Below are 21,152 nucleotides of genomic sequence, written 5' to 3' on the forward strand. Positions count from 1 at the left end.
CTTAAATATCTGAAAATAAAACCTCCCGTTCATTTTTCTCTGGTTGCGTCTCGTCCATCATTTAAAGCCAGACTGATAAAAAAGGAGACTTGTTGTCTCTGACGGACTCCACGTCTGCCAATGACGACCTTTAAAATTGTCCGAGAAGCAGAGAAAAAGTTAAAAAGCAACAGATTCGATCCCCCCCCCCCCCCCCCAAACAACAACAAACAAACAACCAAACAAACTGGTTCCCGTTTCCAGAAGAAAATCCTCCGAGCTGATGGAGCTGGGTGCTACTCAAAGGACAGCAGGTCAGGATGAGGTTCTGCGTCTTCAGCCCCCCCTCCAGAGTCCTTACTGCAGGGGGCACCGTTCCCCAGCAGGACCTCCTCCCCCAGGCTGATGCGGCAGTGAGTTCTGCCCGAGCGGGGGGTGGAGGCCAGCCGGGAGTCCGGTGAGGATGCCCTCTGCCACACGTCGCAGGGTTTGGATTTAGAGTCCAGAGGAGGATCTTTGTTGATAAGGTCTGGGACGGAAAGCTGAAGCTGGAACTGATTCTCCTCCACACCTCCTTCAGTACTCCCCTTCACCCCCTCCTCCTCCTCACCTCCTCCTCCTCCTGAGACTCCATCCAGCTCACAGCTGGTCTCCTTGCTCTCTGAATCAGCCGAAACTTTGTTCTCTGCGGGGTTGTTATCCGTCGCCTCCTCTTCACGTCCTTTCCGCTGCTCCTCGCTGCTCCTCGTCTCCTCTTTGGGCATCGTTTCTGGCGAGGGGACGAAGGAGTGGGAGTCTGACGCTTCCAAGGAGGAGACCACAGGATCAGAGGAGATCATCATGTCCTGGGTCGTCTTCAGGGCTCGAGGGAGGCGCTTCTTCCCCGTGGGCGGCGGCGGGTCCAAACGAGGGAACGAGTCGAAGGAGGAGATGTGACTGAAAGAAAGGAGGATAATCAGGTGTGAGGATGAGGAGGATAATCAGGTGTGAGGATGAGGAGGATAATCAGGTGTGAGGATGAGGAGGATAATCAGGTGTGAGGATGAGGAGGATAATCAGGTGTGAGGATGAGGAGGATAATCAGGTGTGAGGATGAGACGAAGAGACGAAAATACAAAAACAAAGAGAAAACTGAAGGAAGTCACAGCATCAAACTGTTCACAGAGAGTTTATCTTTCCAAGTCAATTTATAATCAGATTTACAAAAACAAAATCCTTTCACAGAACAAAACGCATATTTCTGAGTCTGTTAGCAAAATATCTCATGAGCCCCTGAATACATTTGAACAAAACTCTCAGAAAGCAACAATTGGATATTGTTCGCCAACTGATTAACTTCTGGAGGCAATCCAATTTAACTTGGTGGCCACAGTTAATCAACCTTAGCCAACACAAAAATGGTCATAACTTTGTCAAATTCACAGACGTCGAGCTAAAAAGTGATCTGGTAGTAGCTGAGAGTTATTCATAACATAAACTCAGAGCTCTATAACATGCGATTGCCAATAACATCACAACGTTTGATCAAAATGTCAAAGACAATGCTCCTTCTCAACATGAGATGATTTCAGTCTTTTATTACACTTTTGATTTTTATTGCTTTTAAGGCGAGAAAGGCCAAACATGTAAAAAAGATAAAATTATTAGAAGATCCGTAAAAATAATGGATGAAAGTCACTTTTCCTTTCAAACAAAACGTCTTCCTGTCAGTGCTTCACTGAATCGTTATTAAACGGTTTCACATTTTTACTGAATCGCAGTCATTTAAAGTTTTCGTGCAATTTCAGTGACGGAAATCAAGACGATGACTCAGTCGTCCAACCTGCTTCTGCCTACTGATGAGAACGCGTTGATGGAGGAGTCAGGCGGAGAGAAAAAGAAAGAGTCCCCGTTTTCATCTGGTCTACAGTCTGACGGCGCCTCGTTCAAACCAAAACCACCACGAAAGAAGTTCTTCCTACCACTGCAAGAACTTTTACAGAACCTGTAAGAACCTTTCTTAGTAGTCCCCGTTTTCATCTGGTCTACAGTCTGACGGCGCCTCGTTCAAATCAAAACCACCATGAAAGAAGCTCTTCCTACCACTGCAAGAACTTTTACAGAACCTGTAAGAACCTTTCTTAGTTCCTCTGTTCACGCAGCAGAGCACATCAGCAGCAAATGAAATCCCGACCCAAAGAACTTTTTCATAAGGAGGTTGTGCACTTCAAAATTTTTTAAAATATCAGAAAGCAGCTGAACGTTCTTAGTTCAAGACCTCAACTCACGTCTTCTTCATGTTCTTACAACCCAGCAGTTACATCAAATAATCTCCGCAGCAGGCCTCGGTGGTTTAGGAGAATTTTACGGGGCACATGCAACATGGTGCTTTGGTACGAGAAGGTCTACAGAGCTACTGAGATCACCGCAGACCTTGTGTTCAAAGCCAGGTAATGTAATGATGATTATGGATGGCATTAATCTGGCCTCCAGCTCTAATGTTTAAAATCTTGGTGTTATTTTTGATCAGGACACGTCTTTTATCCCCCACATTAAAAATGTTTCTAGAACCATCTTCTTCCACCTGCGTAATATCACTCACATCAGAAACATCTAAAAATGACGCAGAAAAACTGGTTTATGCATTTGTCACGTCTAGACTGGACTATTGCAATGGTTTATTATCTGGGTGTCCAAATACTTTTTTAAAATGTCTTCAGTTGATCCAAAATGCTGCTGCCACTTAACTGGAGTTACTGGGAGAGATCATCTCTCCAGTTTTAGCTTCTCTCCAATGACTCCCTGTCAAATCTAGAATAGAATTCAAAATCTTACTTCTAACCTACAAAGCTCTCAACATCCTAGCTCCATCTTATATTTGAGATCTTATTGTTCCATGTTTTACTAACAGAGCACTTTGTACTCGGACTGCAGGTTTTCTTGTGGTTCCTAGAGTTTCCAAAAGCAGAATGGGAATCAATCAACCTTTATTTATACAGGTAAATCCCATTGAGCCTCGAGGACTCATTTACAAGAGAGACCTGATTTCAACAAAGAAAAATGACAACAATGGACAACAGCAACAACAATAAACAGTTATAAAAAAGCACACTACAGTTTTTTTTTTTTTTTAACAAATAGGATGGCTAAAAGGAAAAGGTAACAAAACAAAAAACAGCTAGATTCCAAGACAAATGTAGAAAACTAACAACAGGAACATGTCTGCGTTGGTTCCTGCCAGGAGTCCAACAGATTCTTAAAGACACTTAGAGAGGTCAAGGTCGAGAGCTTCAAATCTTTTTGTAAGATGTTCCAGGAAACAGGAGCGGAGTAGGAGAAGGCCCTTTTGCCAAGTTCAGTCCTCATTGAGGGAACACTGCAGGTAATGATGTCCTGAGAGCGCACGCTGTAGCTGCACTCACGCAGAGACATGTAGGAGGAGATGTATGAAGGCAGCAGACCAAGAAGTGATTTAAAGATGAAAATGTACCAGTGAGAGAGTCTGCGTGAAGTTAATGATGACCAGTTAACCAGTGAATACAGGGTGCAGTGGTGTGTATGATAATCACAGCCAGTTATGAATCTTAGTGCACCATGATAGACAGCATCCAACATCTGCAGGGTTCTTGTAGGAGCGTTCATGTAAATAATGTCACCATAATCAATGGAGGGAAGGAAAGTCACAGATACAAGGTGTTTTCTAGCATTCAGGGTTAGACAGGATCTGTTTCTGAAAAAGAAACCCAGTTTAACTTTCAGTTTCTTTACCAAGTTTTCCACATGGAGCTTAAAAGAAAGATGTGAGTCGACCAAGATACCCAAATATTTATAGGAATCAACAAACTCAATGGGGACACCATTTGAGGATAAAATCGGAGGAAGAACTGCTGGGACCAACTTCCTATTTGAAAAAAGCATCCCTTTGGTTTTTTCGGCATTTAGGACAAGTTTGAGGTGAAACAAATCAGTCTGGATGATGTTGAATGCAGATTTCAAAAGCAGAATGGGAGGCAGAGCTTTCAGTTATCAGGCTCCTCTCTTGTGGAACCAACTTCCAGTTTCTGTCCGTGAGGCTGACACATTGTGCAGTTTTAAGATGAGGCTTTTTTTTCTTCCTTTTTGATAAATCCTATAGTCAGGGTCGGCTTGGTTTCCTGAGCTATCCCTTACTTATGCTGCTATAGGCTTAACTACTGGAGGACAAACTGGCCATATTTCCTCGAATGAATAGTTTGCATTTGTAATTATTTCTATCTTAACGTGTTTTTTTTTTCATTCATCCTATAGCAAGTTCACCTGGACCTGCCATTCTCTGTCCGTTTCTCCTTCCTGTCCTCTCAACCCCCAGCCGGTTGAAACAGAAGGCCCGGTCGTCCTGAAAAAAGTTCTGGTTATAAAAGGGAGTTTTTCTTTTCCACTGTCTCCTTTGTCCTCGCTCAGGATGGGAGACTGTGACAACGTGAAGATTCAACACAATCAGCTGCTTCCTTAGATAGAAAACTTTACTAATTGGATTTTTATGTACATGAACTTTTTTTTTACAGTGCTCTGAGACGACTTCTGTTGTGACTTGACGCTATAAAAATAAACTGAAATGAATTTAATTAATAATGAGAGTATGTGTGGTTTAGTACGCTACAGTTTCACATTAGGGAGGACCACCACAACGCGGGCGAGTTGTAGTTGATGTTTACAGAAATTGGATTGTTTTGAACACAAACAGACAGTTCTAACAAGAACACGCCAAATAGATGTATAGGTGGATGATGGACCTGCACTTTCCCCAAGAATCCAGCTCAGCTCCTCCTCCCCAACTGACCGATGAAGGTTGTCCAAGCTGCAGGTGAACACGTCAACCTGCTGCTTTTTATTCCAGTTAGGGATAAGTGGAGATCCACCAAAAACACAGGCAAGAGGAGGAAAAAATAAACCTCCTACCAGCCAAGCGGAGGATATTGCTGTTTGTTTTGGATACAGCACCGAGACAAAACTTAAGGCTCCATGGTTAGCAACTCTAACCACCTCCAGGAGCCTAAACGTCTTGTTTGAGCTGCAGCGGGCAGCTCTGTCTGAGGCTCGAGACTCACCTAACATCATAACATCACAGCAACTTGGACTCAGCTGCCTTGCTTTGCTTTACACTTTGGATTTTTACGGTATATTTTTCAATTTCTGACATAAAAACACATTTTACAATTATGAACTACAACCCCTACATAGTTTAAAATGTGTAAAATCAAATTAAGTGCCCTTTATAGACTCACCATCACCAAATCAGTGATAAACATAAAAACACAAAGTAGAAAATTCAACAATGAAATTCAGTGTAGTTTAATTCGGGACAAGTCCTTCATGCCTTCAAGGTACGATTATTAATTCAAAAGCACATTTCACAGAAAAAAAAAAAAAAATCCTGCATTATTCATTTTATCTGAGCCACAGAGTTGACAGATCTCTCCTCAGGAGAATGCGTTTTCTTATAAAAGTAAATTCAAGAAGTTTTATCCTAAAATCATTGAAATAAAATTCAGAAGAATCTCTCACTAAAGGTTTGTATTAAACGTAAAAAAACTCAACAAAAACACGCGTGTTTGTGTGTATGAAGGAGTAAAGATGTGTTTGCACACCTGCTGGTGGTATTTGGGCCGAGTTGGTCCATGCAGCTCCAAACAGCACCAACATTCTTGTTGATCTCTGTGACTCCGATGTCTCCGAGGTGGCTGAGTTCTTTTCTTCTCAGCAAGTCGTTGACCTGAGAGAAAAGAACAAATAAAAAGTAAAACAGACGGACAAACCGAAACCACTAAGTTATGTGGGTACGCCTGAGGACCTGCACCATGTAGCGCTCTATTTCAGTGAAGGTTGCACTGACCTTTGCCCCCACCGCCTTGCCCAGGTTAATAGCATTTTTCAGCCTCTGCTGTCCTCCAGAGGATGGAGACTCGGTGCAGGTTGACCCCGCGTTGGAATAGGCCGATGCTGGAGGCCGTCGGGCCAACACCTGACTGAGCCTGGAGGTCTGAGGACTCTGCTGCTGCGCCACAGAGTTCTCAAACAAACTTTGATCAACTGCACAGAGAACAAGGACAGGAAGAGGGAGACAAGAAGCTCAACATTTGAATTTCAACCTGAAAATTCTGGTTTTGAAAGCGTGGTAAAAGCAAAGCTGCAGAACATTAATTACATAATAAAAACTTTTTTTTTTTGTTTGTTTTTTTACATGCCACAGAAAAACTCTGTTTTGTAAAAAACTTTAATGTTATAATTTAGAAGTTTATTTCATAAAACTTATTGGTAGCAATACATAACAGAACCTTGGACATTCCATGTACTTTTCTGGGCTTAGGTACTTTCATACGAGGTACAGGTAAGTATCTGGTATTTTTCTAGCAAGTAACAGGAAAGTACTGTGTATGTAACTGGAAAATACAGGTTAGGTACCAGGTACATACCAAGTACATAACAGGTTTGTACCATGTTTGTAAATGGTACTTACCAGGTAAGTACAGGGTGCATATAGGTACATACCAGATAAGTACAGGGCACATACCTGGCACTTACCAGGTATGTACAGGGTGCATACCTGGTACTTACCAGGTAAGTAAAGGGTAGATACATGGCACTTACCAGGTATGTATGGGGTGCATACCCCATACTTGCCTCGTAAGTACAGGGTACATACCTGGTACTTGCCTCGTAAGTACAAGGTACATACCAGGTATTTGCTTCATAATTACAGGGTACATACCTGGTACTTACCAGGTAAGTAAATGGTACATACTATGTACTTGCCTCGTAAGTACAGGGTACATACCTGGTACTTGCCTTGTAAGTACAGGGTACATACCCGTTACTTACCTCAGGTACATATTTACCTTTAACATACTGGGAATTTTTCTTATGATTTCCTGATACATACCAGGTACACATCTGGTACTAACATTGTAAGTACACATCTGGTACTAACATTGTAAGTACATCATACATAACAGGTATATATATATATATATATATACATATATATATAGTACTTTTCATACCTCAAGTATGTATTTACCAGGTAAATATCAGGTACTTTTCAGGTATGTACTGCGGAAGTACTGAGTTTGTACCATAGACTTTGTCAGATCCAGGTACCAGGTATGTACTGCTTACGTACTGGACATGTTTGTATCAGTAAGTATTCAGAGTTATTTCTGCAGCTCGGCGTCTGCCTACGCTCTGCAGCTTTGCTCAGATCAATCCCATGTTTCATCATCACAACATGACTCACAGGCATTTTCATGAGAATACACAAAACGTATGATGACAAATCTCTATGGTAGAAGCGTGTACAATGATCAGAGAACGCAAAATAAATCAAAACTGCTGCAAAAATACACATGCACAGAAACAAAATCCAATGAAGCAGAACGGGGTCAAAATGCAAGATCATAAAAACAAGTAAGGCGCTCAGATTCAACCCATTTGAAAATATATAACTTACCTCTTGGAGACAAATATTTCTCGGAAGGCATTTAATGAGACAAAGAAGCATGGGGTTTTAGATCATATTGTTGGTAAAGGTGCACAGCTCAGGTGTGTCCTCGACAGCAGGACACAACAGGCCATGCTGAAAGCTCATACTGGATGAGAATATCTGAAAACTACACCGTGTTGAGCAGACAAATGGAGCAAACATATTGCCATTTGGAACTAGAGGCTAACCTTGACTTCTCTTTGCACACAGTAAGTATTTCACGTTCTGCTCCAATCAGGGAACCTACAAAGGCCCATTAGCACGGAGCTCGAGGAAATATACTTGTTTAATACAAATCAATGCGATACACAAACCATTACCTTTAAGGAGACATAAAGAAATGAGAAACATAATTTACAACATTGTGCAGCATTGAAAGTAAATGGATTGCAAATCAAATTCTACAGACGAGAAGTGCACAGTAAAACCATCATTCATCTCCTAATAAATGTAAATTTAATAAGTTGTGTTAAATTGTGAGTGTGTGTGTGTGGATGATCACCGGGCAGATAGTCAAACAAGGACGCATTGCAAGCATCATGTTAACATCTAATGATGAAAATTAACACATCAAACAGTGATCAGCTTAATAAAAACAAGATTTTCCTTTAAACCTTCATCTCTTCCTTCAAAATACACAACTAGTTAAATAAGAGCTGAAGTATTAGAAATGATGAAGTTGTGTCTGTTTCAGGCAAAACTTCTAAATAACAATACACACAATCCCATTTGACATGTTGCATGATCAGCTGGTGCTGGGAACATGTGTTGTTAATGTCTCACAGCTAATACCACACTATGTTTCAGCTCAGCATTTGTAACATTTGCAGAGTTAAAGACATATTTGTGTTTTCTCAAGTCAGTTGGTTGGGGCGACCATTTTTATTGTCCAATAAGTCAATTATTTAAAAACTTCCCATACACTGGTGAGGCGTGAACTAAAAACCACCGTGTTTAGTGTGTGTGTCTTAATTAGATATCCTGATACATGCTCAATAATCCAGGTAGAAAAATGTTGTAGAAACGTTTCGTCTTTCATCTGACGACTGAAGAAGTCTTTCGGATGAAAGACGAAACGTTTCTACATTTTTTTTTTTTAACCTGTCCAGAGGACCTGATTTAACTTTTTTAGATATGTCTTAGAGTTTTAATGAGAGTTGGTAGGAAAGATCATATTTCTCCAGTTTTAGCTTCTCTCCATTGGCTCCCTGTCAAATTCAGAATAGAATTAAAAATCTTACTTCGAACCTACAAAATCCTCAACAACCTAGCTCCATCTTATATTCGAGATCTTGTTGTTCCATATTTTCTTAACAGAGCTCTTCGCTCTCAGGCTGCAGGTTTACTCGCGGTTCCTACAGTTTCAAAAAGCAGAATGGGAGGAAAATCCTTCAGTTATCAGGCTCCTCTCTTTTGGAACCAACTTCCAGTTTCTGTCCATGAGGCTGACACATTGTCCAGTTTAAGACTGGGATTAAAACTTTCCTCTTTGATAAATCCTATAGTTAGGGTTGGCTTGGTTTCCTGACACTGGTATTCCTTATCCTATGCTCCTATAACCTTAGCCTACTGGAGGATAAATTGACCTCATTTCATCAAATGAATGGTTTTTATTTGGTATTACTCTTTCCTGTGCAGTGCCCTGAGACAACTTCTATTGTGATTTGACATTATATAAATAAACTGAATTGTGTGTGTGTGTTGTGCAAAAGGAAATAATATTTCACATCAGAGCAAAACAAGTTTAACAGATGAGGTTTCATGATGCTGTGAATGACAGAAGGAGGAATGAAATGAATAATAAACCACCAAGGCCACATGCAACAAAGCCAGAATACTCAGCGTCTGAATCTCTGCAGAACAATCTGACCACCAGGCAGCGCAGACAACAAGCACCTGGAGCGTTTCAGCGCTTCTTTAAAAACTCATCACGTCAAGGTGATTTTTTATTTTTATGTTTTCTTGTTGGGGATCATAAATAAAAACCAAAGCACAGCTTTATAAAGACCACACGGACAGCGCGCATGTTACTGCAGGTTACCAGGTTTAGTATATATATTTTTTTCTTAAACTAACCCATTATACTGAAGAGTAACACAGTACGCTATAAAACAATTGTTAAAAACCTTAAAATAGAATTAGTCATTTACTTAAAACAAGCTAATTTCTTTGCACTGAAACGTTAATGTCAATAATTTCTCAGGACCGCAACGTCTGTTCAGTCTAATTAACACAATTTTTTGCTCTTTTGTTTTGTGTTGCGATGTGACACATTTACACATTATACGAAGCTTATTGTGTTTTTGCAAAGTCTGAGACGTGTGGATATCGCTTTTTAAATCTTTGATTGAACTTAGCCAAGTTAGAAGTAGTTCATTTTGACAGTAAAACAAGAAATGCCAACATGGTGCATCATCACCATCAGCTGAGTTTTTACATTTTAAGACCGAGCTGCAGGGCCTGTTGCGCTCGAGCCCAACGGCATGTGCACGGAAGGTTTGAAGCGACATCTTACAGCAATACTCAACAAAACCAAGACAAAAAGGGACAGAAATGACGTGTAGAGTTACTTCCAGCTACAGAGTGGAGACGTAGAACAGACAAGAGAGAATAAAAAAAAAGACAAATAATGCAACACATCCATGAATGCACGACTTTTACTTTGAAGAAAACGCGCTGCTTTTTAAAGTCAACATTTTTAAGCTGCTTTTTATGGATGTGCGTTCATCCTGAATTCACACATGCACGTCAGCGTGTTCAGACCCGATGGGCTTGGCACTAATGGGCGGCGTGTCCCAACATCTGATGCAGCTCAAACTGCTGACTGTGCTGCCGAGAGGCCGAACAACTCATTTCCTCAGGTTTCAACAAATCTGCTCCTTTTAGCTCCTGCAGTCCCTCAACAAGGAACAAACAGTAGCAATAAAAGCAGCACTGCACTGATGGAAGGTGCATTCAGGGGTTCAGATTATTTATTTTCTATTGATTAAAAAAAAAAGAATCAATGGTACCACTTTACAATAAGGCTCCCCTTATAGATGACTAAAAAATATTATATATATATATAAATCCTCTATAAACACTTTATAAATCATTGATAACTGCTTATTATGCATTAATTAAGGGTGAGAAAGAAACAAAACTGACCAGTTTGTTGCTAAAAAGTGAGTAAAATCTGTTCACCTATATATTTAATCTCAAGTTGTTACATTAAACATTTCAGACTAAGTTACTACCTTGTTAGCACAATAAGCATTTGTAAACCTGTTATTTTTTAGCATGTATTATTTTACTTTATCACTGCATTATAAGTATCTACAACTAAAATTATAGTCATCTATAAGGGGAGCCTTATTGTAAAGTGGTACTAAATGAATATTTGACACAGGGATTTTTAATTTGTTTATTTTTACAAGAGAGCTGCAACTTTCTATTTAATTTTGTTTATTACAGATTGCATAACAAGTTGTTTTATTTATATTGTTAGAACTAACAAGGTGAAGTTACTACCTGGATTACTGAGCATGCATCAGGAGTTGGACATTTTATAATAATTATTGGACTTTTTCATAATTAGTAAACAGCTAGTTTATAACTGGAGACAAAGAAGCGAGCAGAGGAGGAAGGGTGACAGTATCTTAGATGCTCGTAATACGCCAACACGTTTGTTGTTGACATGAAATTAGTCAGAGCGTGAAGGGAACCGGAGCAGAAAAACGAGACTAAATAAATCCAAAACAGAACCGGACTTGTGTCGGAGCAGAGGGCAGCCAGGAAAAAAAAATGCAATCATCTGCAACACTGCAGAGAACAAAAAAAGGAAAATTCATTTTAATCCCTCAGAGCATTTCAACAAGCAAAATAAAATACAACAAATCTGGCAGCACTGAACAGAAAGTCACAAGATTGGAGGGATACATTTAAAATACAGAAGTCGGTCAAAATAAGTAATTTTCTTCCACCCAAAACAACAGCTGGATGTTTAATTTTTATGTTCCGAGTTAAAATTACCACCCTAATTTAAAAAAAGCTGGAGTTCTGTGTATAACATAATTAAAAACAAATTTCATAAACACATTTTATTCCCAGAAGTCCAAAGCACATATCAGATATGTGATACAGTCCCTTGTTTATCGCGGGGGATCCGTACCCTGATGACCTGCGATAAGTGAAAAACCGTGAAGTAGGAATATTACTACAACTAGTAAGTAGTAATTTATATTTACATACATATATGTATTAAGGCGTTTTAAACCCTTCCCACACTATTGCAATATTCTAAACAATGTTTCTAAACTCTAAACGCTCTGAGCACAGAATGTCATGATCTCTGCCTCCGCTGCCACCTTCAAGCGTTCTTGGCCACGCCCACTTCTCCGCTCTACATGGGAGCAGCTGATCAGCTGCGGGAGGAAGCTTATCTTGCAGTGTGGGCTGCACAGAGGTGCTGCAGGTGCTAAATCATTTGAAATAATTTATTTTAAATAAAACTTCCATGCCGATCGTGCGGCTCATCCATCGATCAGTCGTTTGTGTGTCTTTATTTGAAAAACCGTGAAAAACGAACCGCGAAGTAGCGAGGGACTACTGTATTCAAAATCTTTACCAATTTTCCATATAGGAAAATGAGAAAAGCTTCAAGAGAAGTGCTTCAGACACTTTTGGGGAACAGATGAGATAAATCTTTACCACCCTGAGATGAATACGTGAGAAATGAGCGCAGCGCTGAGGATCAAACACGCTCACTTAAACACAAACACAGTAATCTTCAGGCCAGACGGAGTCATTATCGCTGCTGTATTCAATTACAGCTCCCCGCTGGGCTTCATTACGATGCAAGTGTGTCTCGATGTGCGTGAATGAGATAATTATTAGTACGGGTCGAGTCAATCGGACTGTGTGTGAGGTCTGAAAGCAGGGAAGGAACAACTTTTTCTTTTTCCTGAAGACACAAACGCAGAAGGTCAACTCATCAATCTTTAACTTGGTTTCATCGGAACATGAATGATTAAAGAAGAGGGGCTCTGATGAGGCACTGAGCTCAGGACAGAATTATTCAAAGTGACCTGACCGATTCACACGTCACCTTTCTGTGGCCACGTTCACTCAATTGTCACTTTGAACCACCACAGAACATCCACGTTTACATGACGATCAAACAGAAAAACAAGATGCCGTTCTGAAAGCTGCAGTAAAAAGAGTCGTTCATGCAAGCTGGACATGTCGCGTTTTAAAAGAAATAGCAGGATCATTCTGACCGTGCCAACAGTCACTTTGTACCTGATAAACACTCGAGGTAAAAAGTTATTCATAAGCCTCAAGAGCAAAAAAACAACTAAAATTAAACTTACGTTCCAGCTTGCATGCCAAGATTTTAAACAAAGCTGTAACGTGACCTGTTAGGGCTCGGAGTATGTGTTGGGGAGGACACCCATCTACTACCACACCAAGTTTTAACTCAACGCCTGTAAAAATGACTGACTGTAGCTGTTTTTGCGGTTGCTGATTGATTGTCTCTAGAATCTAATTAACCGAGCTCCTCAGACAGCTCTCGCTTGTCTTTGCTTTCTCTGCTCCACGTTCAGCGTGACAAACACAACCACAAGACCCCGTGGCCGTCCGTTCTCTTCAGACAGGCTGACTGGCTGATAAAAAGCTCGATGGCTCCTGTGATGCTAATTAAGGTCAAACACTTGATTTGAAACATGACTTTAACGCAAAGATTAATCGTCTCTTTAAAGGAAAGGTACCAACAAATCTGTCCGTACTGTTTCGGCATGTCTGTAAAACAAACTACAAATACTGTAGATAAAAAGGAGACTAAGCCTGTCATGATAAACAATAAATCAATTAATCGAATGATAAATGAAAATTATCGACCTCATTTTCATTTATCGGCTTTTTCTTCGTGTCTCTCTTTCTACTGAAGACACTGGACGCCAAAAGGCTCAACTCCGGAGTTCTTCACTGACCTCTCCCTTTCTCATTTCTCTTTAAAATCAGTTTAAATCGTCCAAAATTGCGTTTTTGGATCATTAAAAGCAGCTAAGCTGAGAAGCTAAGCTACGAGCTAAGCTAACAGGTCGACCTCCGGAAAAAAAAAATCTCCGTCTTGTCAAAGCTCCAAAATTTACGGTTGAATCTCGTGCCTTCGTGTAAAAAGTTGTTTTTCTTTGCAAAAAGAAGCTGAGAACATGTTTACTGATTTTTTTAAATTAAAAGTTTTGTGTGACAAATGCTATGCTAAAGAGCTCAAACCACAATGAGCTTCCGCCATTTTGAGAACCGGAAAAAAGGAAGGAGAGACAGCCCATGTCACGTCAAGGGGCCTCCTTCCCATTTTCTTAGAGACAAGCTGCTCACTCCCTCACTATCCATCCTTCGGTTCAAACAGTCTCATACTGACATCCGGTGGTCAGAAAAAGTACTACATGAAAAACAAATTAACCAACATTCTCCTTAAATTTAACAATAATTACCAATTATTGTCAAATTTCAAACAATATTATCGTTTATCTCAATCATTTCTGATACAATTAATCGCCCAGCAAAATTTGTTATCGTGACAGGCCTAGATTAGATAACTGCCAGAAAATAAACATAGTTTGTGTGAGGGTACCAACATATTCATTTTCATCTGTTTAATTAGAATACAGCTTGATCTGGACGCACGTCATCCTTTAGTGTTTAATGATGTCTTTACCCTCTTAGTGCTTGAAAATAGTTTTTTTCTAGGTGTGCACCGATAAATTGGCTGGCCGATTTATCAGCCCCGGTTTCCTTAGTTGTGGGAAATCGTCCGATACTTGCGCGAGAAACCGTTTTACTGATTTGTTTTTTAACAACAATTGTCTAAACTTCATTTAAATTTCAGAGCACTACCTCATGGCCAGTGAAAACAAATATAAAATAATATTGGAAAATGGAAGGTGCATCGTGACCTTATAACATCTGACAGTGTCGCTTATAAAACTACATCGGTGTCGGCAGGTCAGACTTTTTAGGAATCGGTGATCGGCCAGAAAACTGTAATCAGTGCACCCCTATGTTTTCCCTGTTATCTTGATGCATGCTCAATAATCCAGGCAGAAAACTCAACAAAGATAAGTCAGGTCCTCTGGATGGATTCTTCTTTGTTTTCCTGTTATTTTCCACTCCTCTGTGACACTGTCCGGTACCCTCACCGTGCTTTGTGAGCCTCTTGGACCCTGTCAGGATGCAGCTAGGCGCTACAAGCTCACAATTTTTCCATGGGTATCCTTTAAGTACTGGGTTGTTTGTCATGACGTTCATTATATCCTGATGCATGCTCAATAATCCAGATAGAAAAATCCAACAAAGTTAAGTCAAGTCCTCTGGACGGATTATTATTATTTTTTTTTAAACGCGTCATCTTTCAGCCAAAAGACTTCATGAGTCCGGGGAGCCACAAACAAACTCGGTTTTATAAATAGCATCTTCACATTGTGCGTCAACCAGTTTGATTTATTTATTTAGTTTATGAGTTTGTTGTGGCTCCTTGGACTGATGGAAGTCGTTTGGCCGAAAGACGAAACGTTTCAAACAAAAAGAAACCGTCCAGAGGACCTGACTTAACTTTTCGGACTTTGATAATGTTTGTAGTCTAGTCATGAGGTCACAGCTAGTCCTCCTTCAAATTCTGAACAACAAGGCCACGCCGACACGTGTGTGCCCCATGTCATTGATATGTTTCCACCTCTGTTCCAACACTACTCCCAGGACCTTGATACGTTACCAACATGACAATAAACCACCGTGACCTCCCTACAGAAGTTCTGTGCACGCTCAAAACCCTCTACAGCATCGCATGCTTCATAACATGCTCTTAATTTGCTGCTGAAAACCTTTCTAACACCCTGCAAAGACCCTCCCTGATCTGGCTGACCTTTTATGCTGTAGCGTGGATTGCTGTTGAGTATGTGGGAGTCTTACAGACATGTTTGTGTGTCTACAAGTGTGTAAGCAATTACATGATGCTAATGTGTTGAGAGAAGGTGTGGAAAGCTTTCTATGAACAGTGTAGTAATTTACTGTGACTGCTGTCCTTTAGAGCAGCAACAGCTCCTTGTAAAGGTCTCTTGATGCCTAGATTACCAGTAACAAGGACTGCAGGACCACCTTTATCCTCATTAAGTGTTAATTAACTATGAACATAGCTGATTTTTGTGAAAATACATTTGGCTGCAGAGTTCACGTATAACAATAAACCTGTTTGCATCAATTGAGTTCAGTTTGTTCTCGTTTTGAGAGGTTTCATTCATCCCTCCAGAAAGCCCGGGGCTGTTTTCACATCTTACATGTTTATATAAAAGTTGTTTTTATAGATGAGACAAAGAGAAGCAGACAAGTGCAGAGAATAAATGAAAGCCTGGAATAACTTGCCACCTTTTGTCTTGTTCTCGCTTCGTCTTTCATAGTTACTCTTCTGTCTCAGCCACTCAGCCGCTCTCTGGGGAGCTGTTCAGTCAGACGGACAGGGATGTGGCGAATGGCTCAATGAATTATTGATCTGATGACTTTGATACGTAGCACCCAAACATGTCTGGCCTCAACCTGCAGGCCTGTATATTCTCCTCAAACCTTCACATTATTCCTCTCTGACTTGTTTTACGTCAGTCTTGGACTCGGTGCAGTTTTTCCACAGTGCAGTTCCTTCACTGAGGAGACTTTTACTTTATTTTTGTTCACATGCCAACGTTACAAATCTGTAATGATAATTGTTTAGCACTTAGTTTTGGAAAACAAAGCGGTAATAAAAACTTGTGCAAATTTTCTATTTGTGTTCACGAGGAGCAGAAAACCTTCATATTACAGTGCGATAAGTGCAGCAGCAGAGAAAACTGCCTGTCTTTGTAATTAGAGCGGAGCGTGTGTGCACAGCGGTTCGTTCAGACAACGGGATGAAGACCAGTTCTTGCAGAACATTAACCGTTTCTATGACGTTTCCCTGTGGTCTTTATAAACAAAATAATAAATCTTAAAGTAATTTAGATATCAGAGCAGAAAAGAAAGTTACAACAGCAAGTTAGACATGTTTTTTTTTCGTAGCTGGCAAGGCAGACAAGCAAGTCAAAGATTTAACAGTTTTCAAAGGCACGACATTCAAATGTGAATATTTAGGTATGTTTTATCCAATATGATAATTTATATGGGCTATAAGACCATGTGCAAGTAGCTTTATACTCATCTGACCATAGCTGCTAATAATATTACTATTAAAGCATTTCTGTAAAATTGGAGCGTGAACGCTAAATGTCAATTTTTTTTAAGCTGAAATGAAACAGAAAAACATTAATTAAAAAAAAAAAACTCCTTTAAGCTAACAGAAACAGAACAAAAGCTACAATTTGCTAAACAAAAGGGAAAAGCTACAATTTGCTAAACAAAAACAAAGTGCTAAAATGTGCAAAACAGTTGCCAAAAGCTGAAACTATCAAAACCTAAAAACAGAAAATTGGACCTGACAGCTAAAGAAGGTAAAACTAGCTAAAAAGCTAAAACCAGGGAAAAAACAAAACTAAACTAAACTAAAATGATCAAAAAACAGTAGTTATGACCTAAAATTAGCACAGTAGCTTAAAGCTAACATTAGAACAATAGCTAAAAGCTAACGTTACAAAACAGTAGCTAAAAGTTGAAACAATGAAAACCTAAAAATAGAAAATTGGATCTGATACCTAAAGTTTAGCGTATATCTTAGAACCTTATATACTGTTTCTTTTTATACTTTATATTTTTGCTATTTTTGGGTGTAACCGGGACCTTGAGTGCACAATTTCCTTCCACATCATGCACCACATGTGATACGAACAAAGAAGTTAAAAGGTAAAATTATTTAAAAAAAAACAGTAGTTATGAACAAAAATTAGCATAGTAGGTTAAAGCTAAGAAGAGAGCTAAAAAAAAGCTAAAATCTTAAAAACTTCAAAGCTGAAGTTAGCTAAAATTACAAATACCTTTTAATTTAAATGAAGCAATTAAGTTAAATAAATGGAATAACTTCATGAAGTATAAAAGCTACAGAAAAAAAAACAAACAAAACAAAACAAACGTCATATGTCGAAACATGTTAGGCTGGATTTCCACCTGCCACAGATGCACCTGTGTGTGTGTGTGTGTGTGTGTGTCAGCAGGTGACAGACTAAGCTGAATATTGATCCACAGCCTCCTCTGCTGTCCCAGTCGTTAACCCCAGTTTCAAACAACAAGAGTCCATGACGGGAAAATCGATACGAGTCACCAAATCTAGCCCCGCCCGGTTGGACACGCTGGCAACGTGGCCTTCAGATGTAAACAAAAACCTCTGCTGGACTTTTCATTAAAGCTGAGTGGAAGAAGCTTTTCATGCATGAACCGTGAGAAAAAAAATAGAATCAGTCATTTTAAATTTAATGTTTGCAGCTATAAGAAAGCTACTTTTGATTCTTCATACTGAGAGCTCTGCAACCAGAACTATGTCACCTGAATCTTTATCTTTTTCATTAAAAAACAAGAAACTGTGAATTATTTTTACCGTTATATTCTACTGAATCAAACACATAAGGACCCAGTCTTAATCAACATTAGATTCTGCTTGGGCGCACAATATAAACGCCACAAAAGACGGTTAATATCTGGCAAGTCTGCTTCCTGCAAGCTCCAGAAACGTATTATCAGTCCATCTGTTGAGGTGAAATAGACTTTTTCCTGTCACCAGACAGTAATAACATAATATATATGAAACCACAGAAAGAGACAGCTTGGAACGTCTGACATTTTGGAGAGGTCAGAGTTCATGAGATAACAGGAGAATAAGGTAAAAAAAAAGGCACAAAATGATCTGAAATAAAGACGGAGAGACAAAAAGCGATTCCCCCTCAGGCTGCAGTCGTGGCAGACGGGGTCAAAAATCAGAGCAGAGCTTCAGAGTGGCTACAGCATGCAGCCATAAAAGTTTGGGGTGCTGCCCTGATGCATGCTCCATAATCCAGGTAAAGGTCTTATAAATAGCACCTAGCATAGTGGATCAGCCAGTTTGCTGGTAACATCCAGAACTAGCTGTTCACATGATCAAGGAGGACCATCAGTCTAACGACCGATCGTTAGTGTCTTGATGGCTGCTTGCTATTCACAGAGGGCTGAGTGATACTAGCAATAACAGGGGGCGACAATTAGAGTTGTAATTTCTAACCTGAACCCGGAGCCCAGCCCCGCCCGACCCGGATTCAGAACGGGCCGGGCCATAATAATGTGCTTAATGTGCGGGCTGGGTCAGTGTCAAGCTTTTTATGCCCAGCCAACGATCTAATTATATGCCAACATGGCTTGCCATACAATCAACTAGTGCACGCGGCCATTTGACCGTGCACTGACTGACCGGTTGAAAGAGGTAAAAAGTTCAGTTAAGCTTCACATGGACTACTGCCAGCGATCCATCAGCCCAAATGGACGTTCGTTCAGTCACTGCGCTCAGCGGACGTGCGTGGCCGGCGACCCAAACAGGTGAGATCACAAAATATCCGACACGTCAGAGCAGGGTCCAATGCAGGCAGAAGCAGGGGGAGCATTTAATGCGCTTTGAGGGCTCCTCAGCTCCGATCTTCTGCCCCCTTTAGTCAGCCGTGCACGTCCGCCAAGCGTTAATAATAGTCAGTGTTATAAGCAGTCAAAGCTTAATTAAAAATGTTGTGTTTATTTTCGGGTTCGGACCTGTAATTACTGTTAATTCGTCAGATCGGATGGGGTTTGGAGATGATGTCTGCGGGCTGGGGCCGGATCGGGTCGTATTTTTTGGACCTGAGTGCAACTCTAGTGACAATTAGAGGCCTGTTTAACGAGCGATGAGAGAAGGAAGCCAACTTCACGAAGAGAAATTGTCCATCGTTAAACAGGTGAGGAGGCCTCTGTGTTCACCTGTCCCCTTCTTACAATGCTGTTATTGCTAGTATCATTCAGCCCTCTGTGAATAGCAAGCGGCCATCAGGGCACTAACGATCAGCTGTTAGGCTGATGGTCCTCCTTGATCATGTGAACAGATAGTTTTGTCTGTCAACAACAAACTGGTTGATCCACTATGAGAAGGTGCTATTTATAAGACTGAGTTTGTTGCAGCTCCTCAGACTGAAGAAGTCTTTTGGTTAAAAGACGAAACGTTTCAACAAGAAGAATCCGTCCAGATGACTTGACTTAACCTTGTTAGATTTGCGGTTTCTAAATATATAAATGCACAGATCAAAACGAGAAACGCAAAACAAGACTAACAAGACCAAACTTAAAGTCACCGTCATACTAACTGTCACAGTTTTAATCTCTCAATGAGACATAAACTCAAACCTGTAGGACTGTCTTTATTATTATGATCTGATTTATCATATACATTATCATAGACTTCAGATGTACAAAGAGCTCTTATAGACAAATTAGTTTCACACTAATTGCTAATTTTGTGAAAGTATCGAGCACAAAGTGAGTCACGATCTATTCTTTCTGGAAAACAAAATATGCTTTTAATGGATTCACTGTTCAAAATCTATTCATCCTCACATGCCAACAAATTAATCTGTCTTTAAATCTTCTAAATGATGTCATTCATTTCTGTTCTTTTTGCCTTTCTCTAAATCTCTGAACATGAATTCAAATTCTAGATTTGTTCATATTTACTTTGTACAATAGAGAAGTTGAATACTTCAAGTTTTAGGCTTTTTGTTTTTAAAAACTGATTTTTTTTTTTACCATTTGATGAATGACAGATAAGGATGTGTAACATTTCATACAGACATCTTTATGAGATTTAGTTTTCTATTCCTGTTTAGTTTGGAGATTTAAAAACAGTCTTGTTTTGACTCAGACTCACAACAGTTCATCACCAGACACCCTTCATCTAAATAAATTTACCACCACAGTAATCTCTACTAAAACTGGACCATTTGATTAAACAACATTTTAGAATCATGACATTAAATCACAGCTATCACGCTGAAGATGAAAGTGGTGATTTACTGAGGCAGCTCTAAGATTTACAGTTATAACTCACGGTCTATTTCATTACAATTAAATGTTCAAATAAATAGAAGCGAGCTGCTGGACTTCAGTTCTTGGAATGCGTGCTGCCTTCTATTGAAGCACTAAAGAGGACCATGACGTGCACGACTTTACATCCACACATTTAAAGAACAGCTTTCTGTGAGGCTGAGAGCCTCGCATCAGGAAACATAATAGAAAAGACAAATTCGAATCCACGTCAGCAAAGTGAAAGAGTCAGATGATGAGGAAATGTAAGAAAACAGGACACGATCTTGAGAACAGTGTGAGGCAGAAAGGTCGATCTTTGTAAATCTGATGCTCAGAGCTGTCTGTCCTCGTTGTAACGGAGTCATTTCTGGGAAATAAATGAATTTGAACCAGAGCGGACGGTAAAACAATGAACCGTCTGCATTTGATCAGAGATCTTAGCTGCACATCAGCCCACATCTGTCGCCACCGATGTCTCATCACTTCGGTAAGAAAAATGTGAAGTCTGTCTGAGCTGAGTATTAAAGACCAAGATAAGGTTTTCTTTAATTATCAACAAACGTGCCATGTTTTAAACTAAAATCATTTTCAAGTTTGTTTACAGTCAGAGCTTTATTTCTTAAAAAAAAACAAAAAACAACAACATTGTATGAGTGTTCTGGTT

At 39.9% G+C, this 21,152-nt stretch overlaps 1 protein-coding gene across 1 annotated transcript; it reads right to left on the reverse strand.

Moving 5' to 3' along the window:
* Window positions 1-275: 275 nt before the first annotated feature.
* LOC119430499 (uncharacterized protein C1orf226) lies at window positions 276-7,475 on the reverse strand. Its single transcript, XM_037697916.1, has 4 exons — window positions 7,445-7,475; window positions 5,831-6,027; window positions 5,586-5,710; window positions 276-915 (listed from the first exon to the last, which is right to left on the reverse strand). The coding sequence occupies exons 1-4, from the start codon at window positions 7,473-7,475 to the stop codon at window positions 276-278; spliced, it is 993 nt and encodes a 330-aa protein (XP_037553844.1).
* Between the last annotated feature and the right edge of the window lie 13,677 nt (window positions 7,476-21,152).

The sequence above is a fragment of the Nematolebias whitei genome, chromosome 3, assembly GCF_014905685.2.
Source record: "Nematolebias whitei isolate Nwh7 chromosome 3, NemWhi1, whole genome shotgun sequence".
NCBI lineage: Eukaryota > Metazoa > Chordata > Actinopteri > Cyprinodontiformes > Rivulidae > Nematolebias > Nematolebias whitei.

Coding starts and splice junctions, on each gene's coding strand:
- LOC119430499 (XM_037697916.1), bottom strand. CDS start 7,475: ATGCCTTCCGAGAAATATTTGTCTCCAAGAG. Junction 6,028..7,444: donor GAAATATTTGTCTCCAAGAG/GTAAGTTATATA, acceptor TTCTCTGTGCAG/TTGATCAAAGTTTGTTTGAG. Junction 916..5,585: donor GGCCCAAATACCACCAGCAG/GTGTGCAAACAC, acceptor CCTTTCTTTCAG/TCACATCTCCTCCTTCGACT.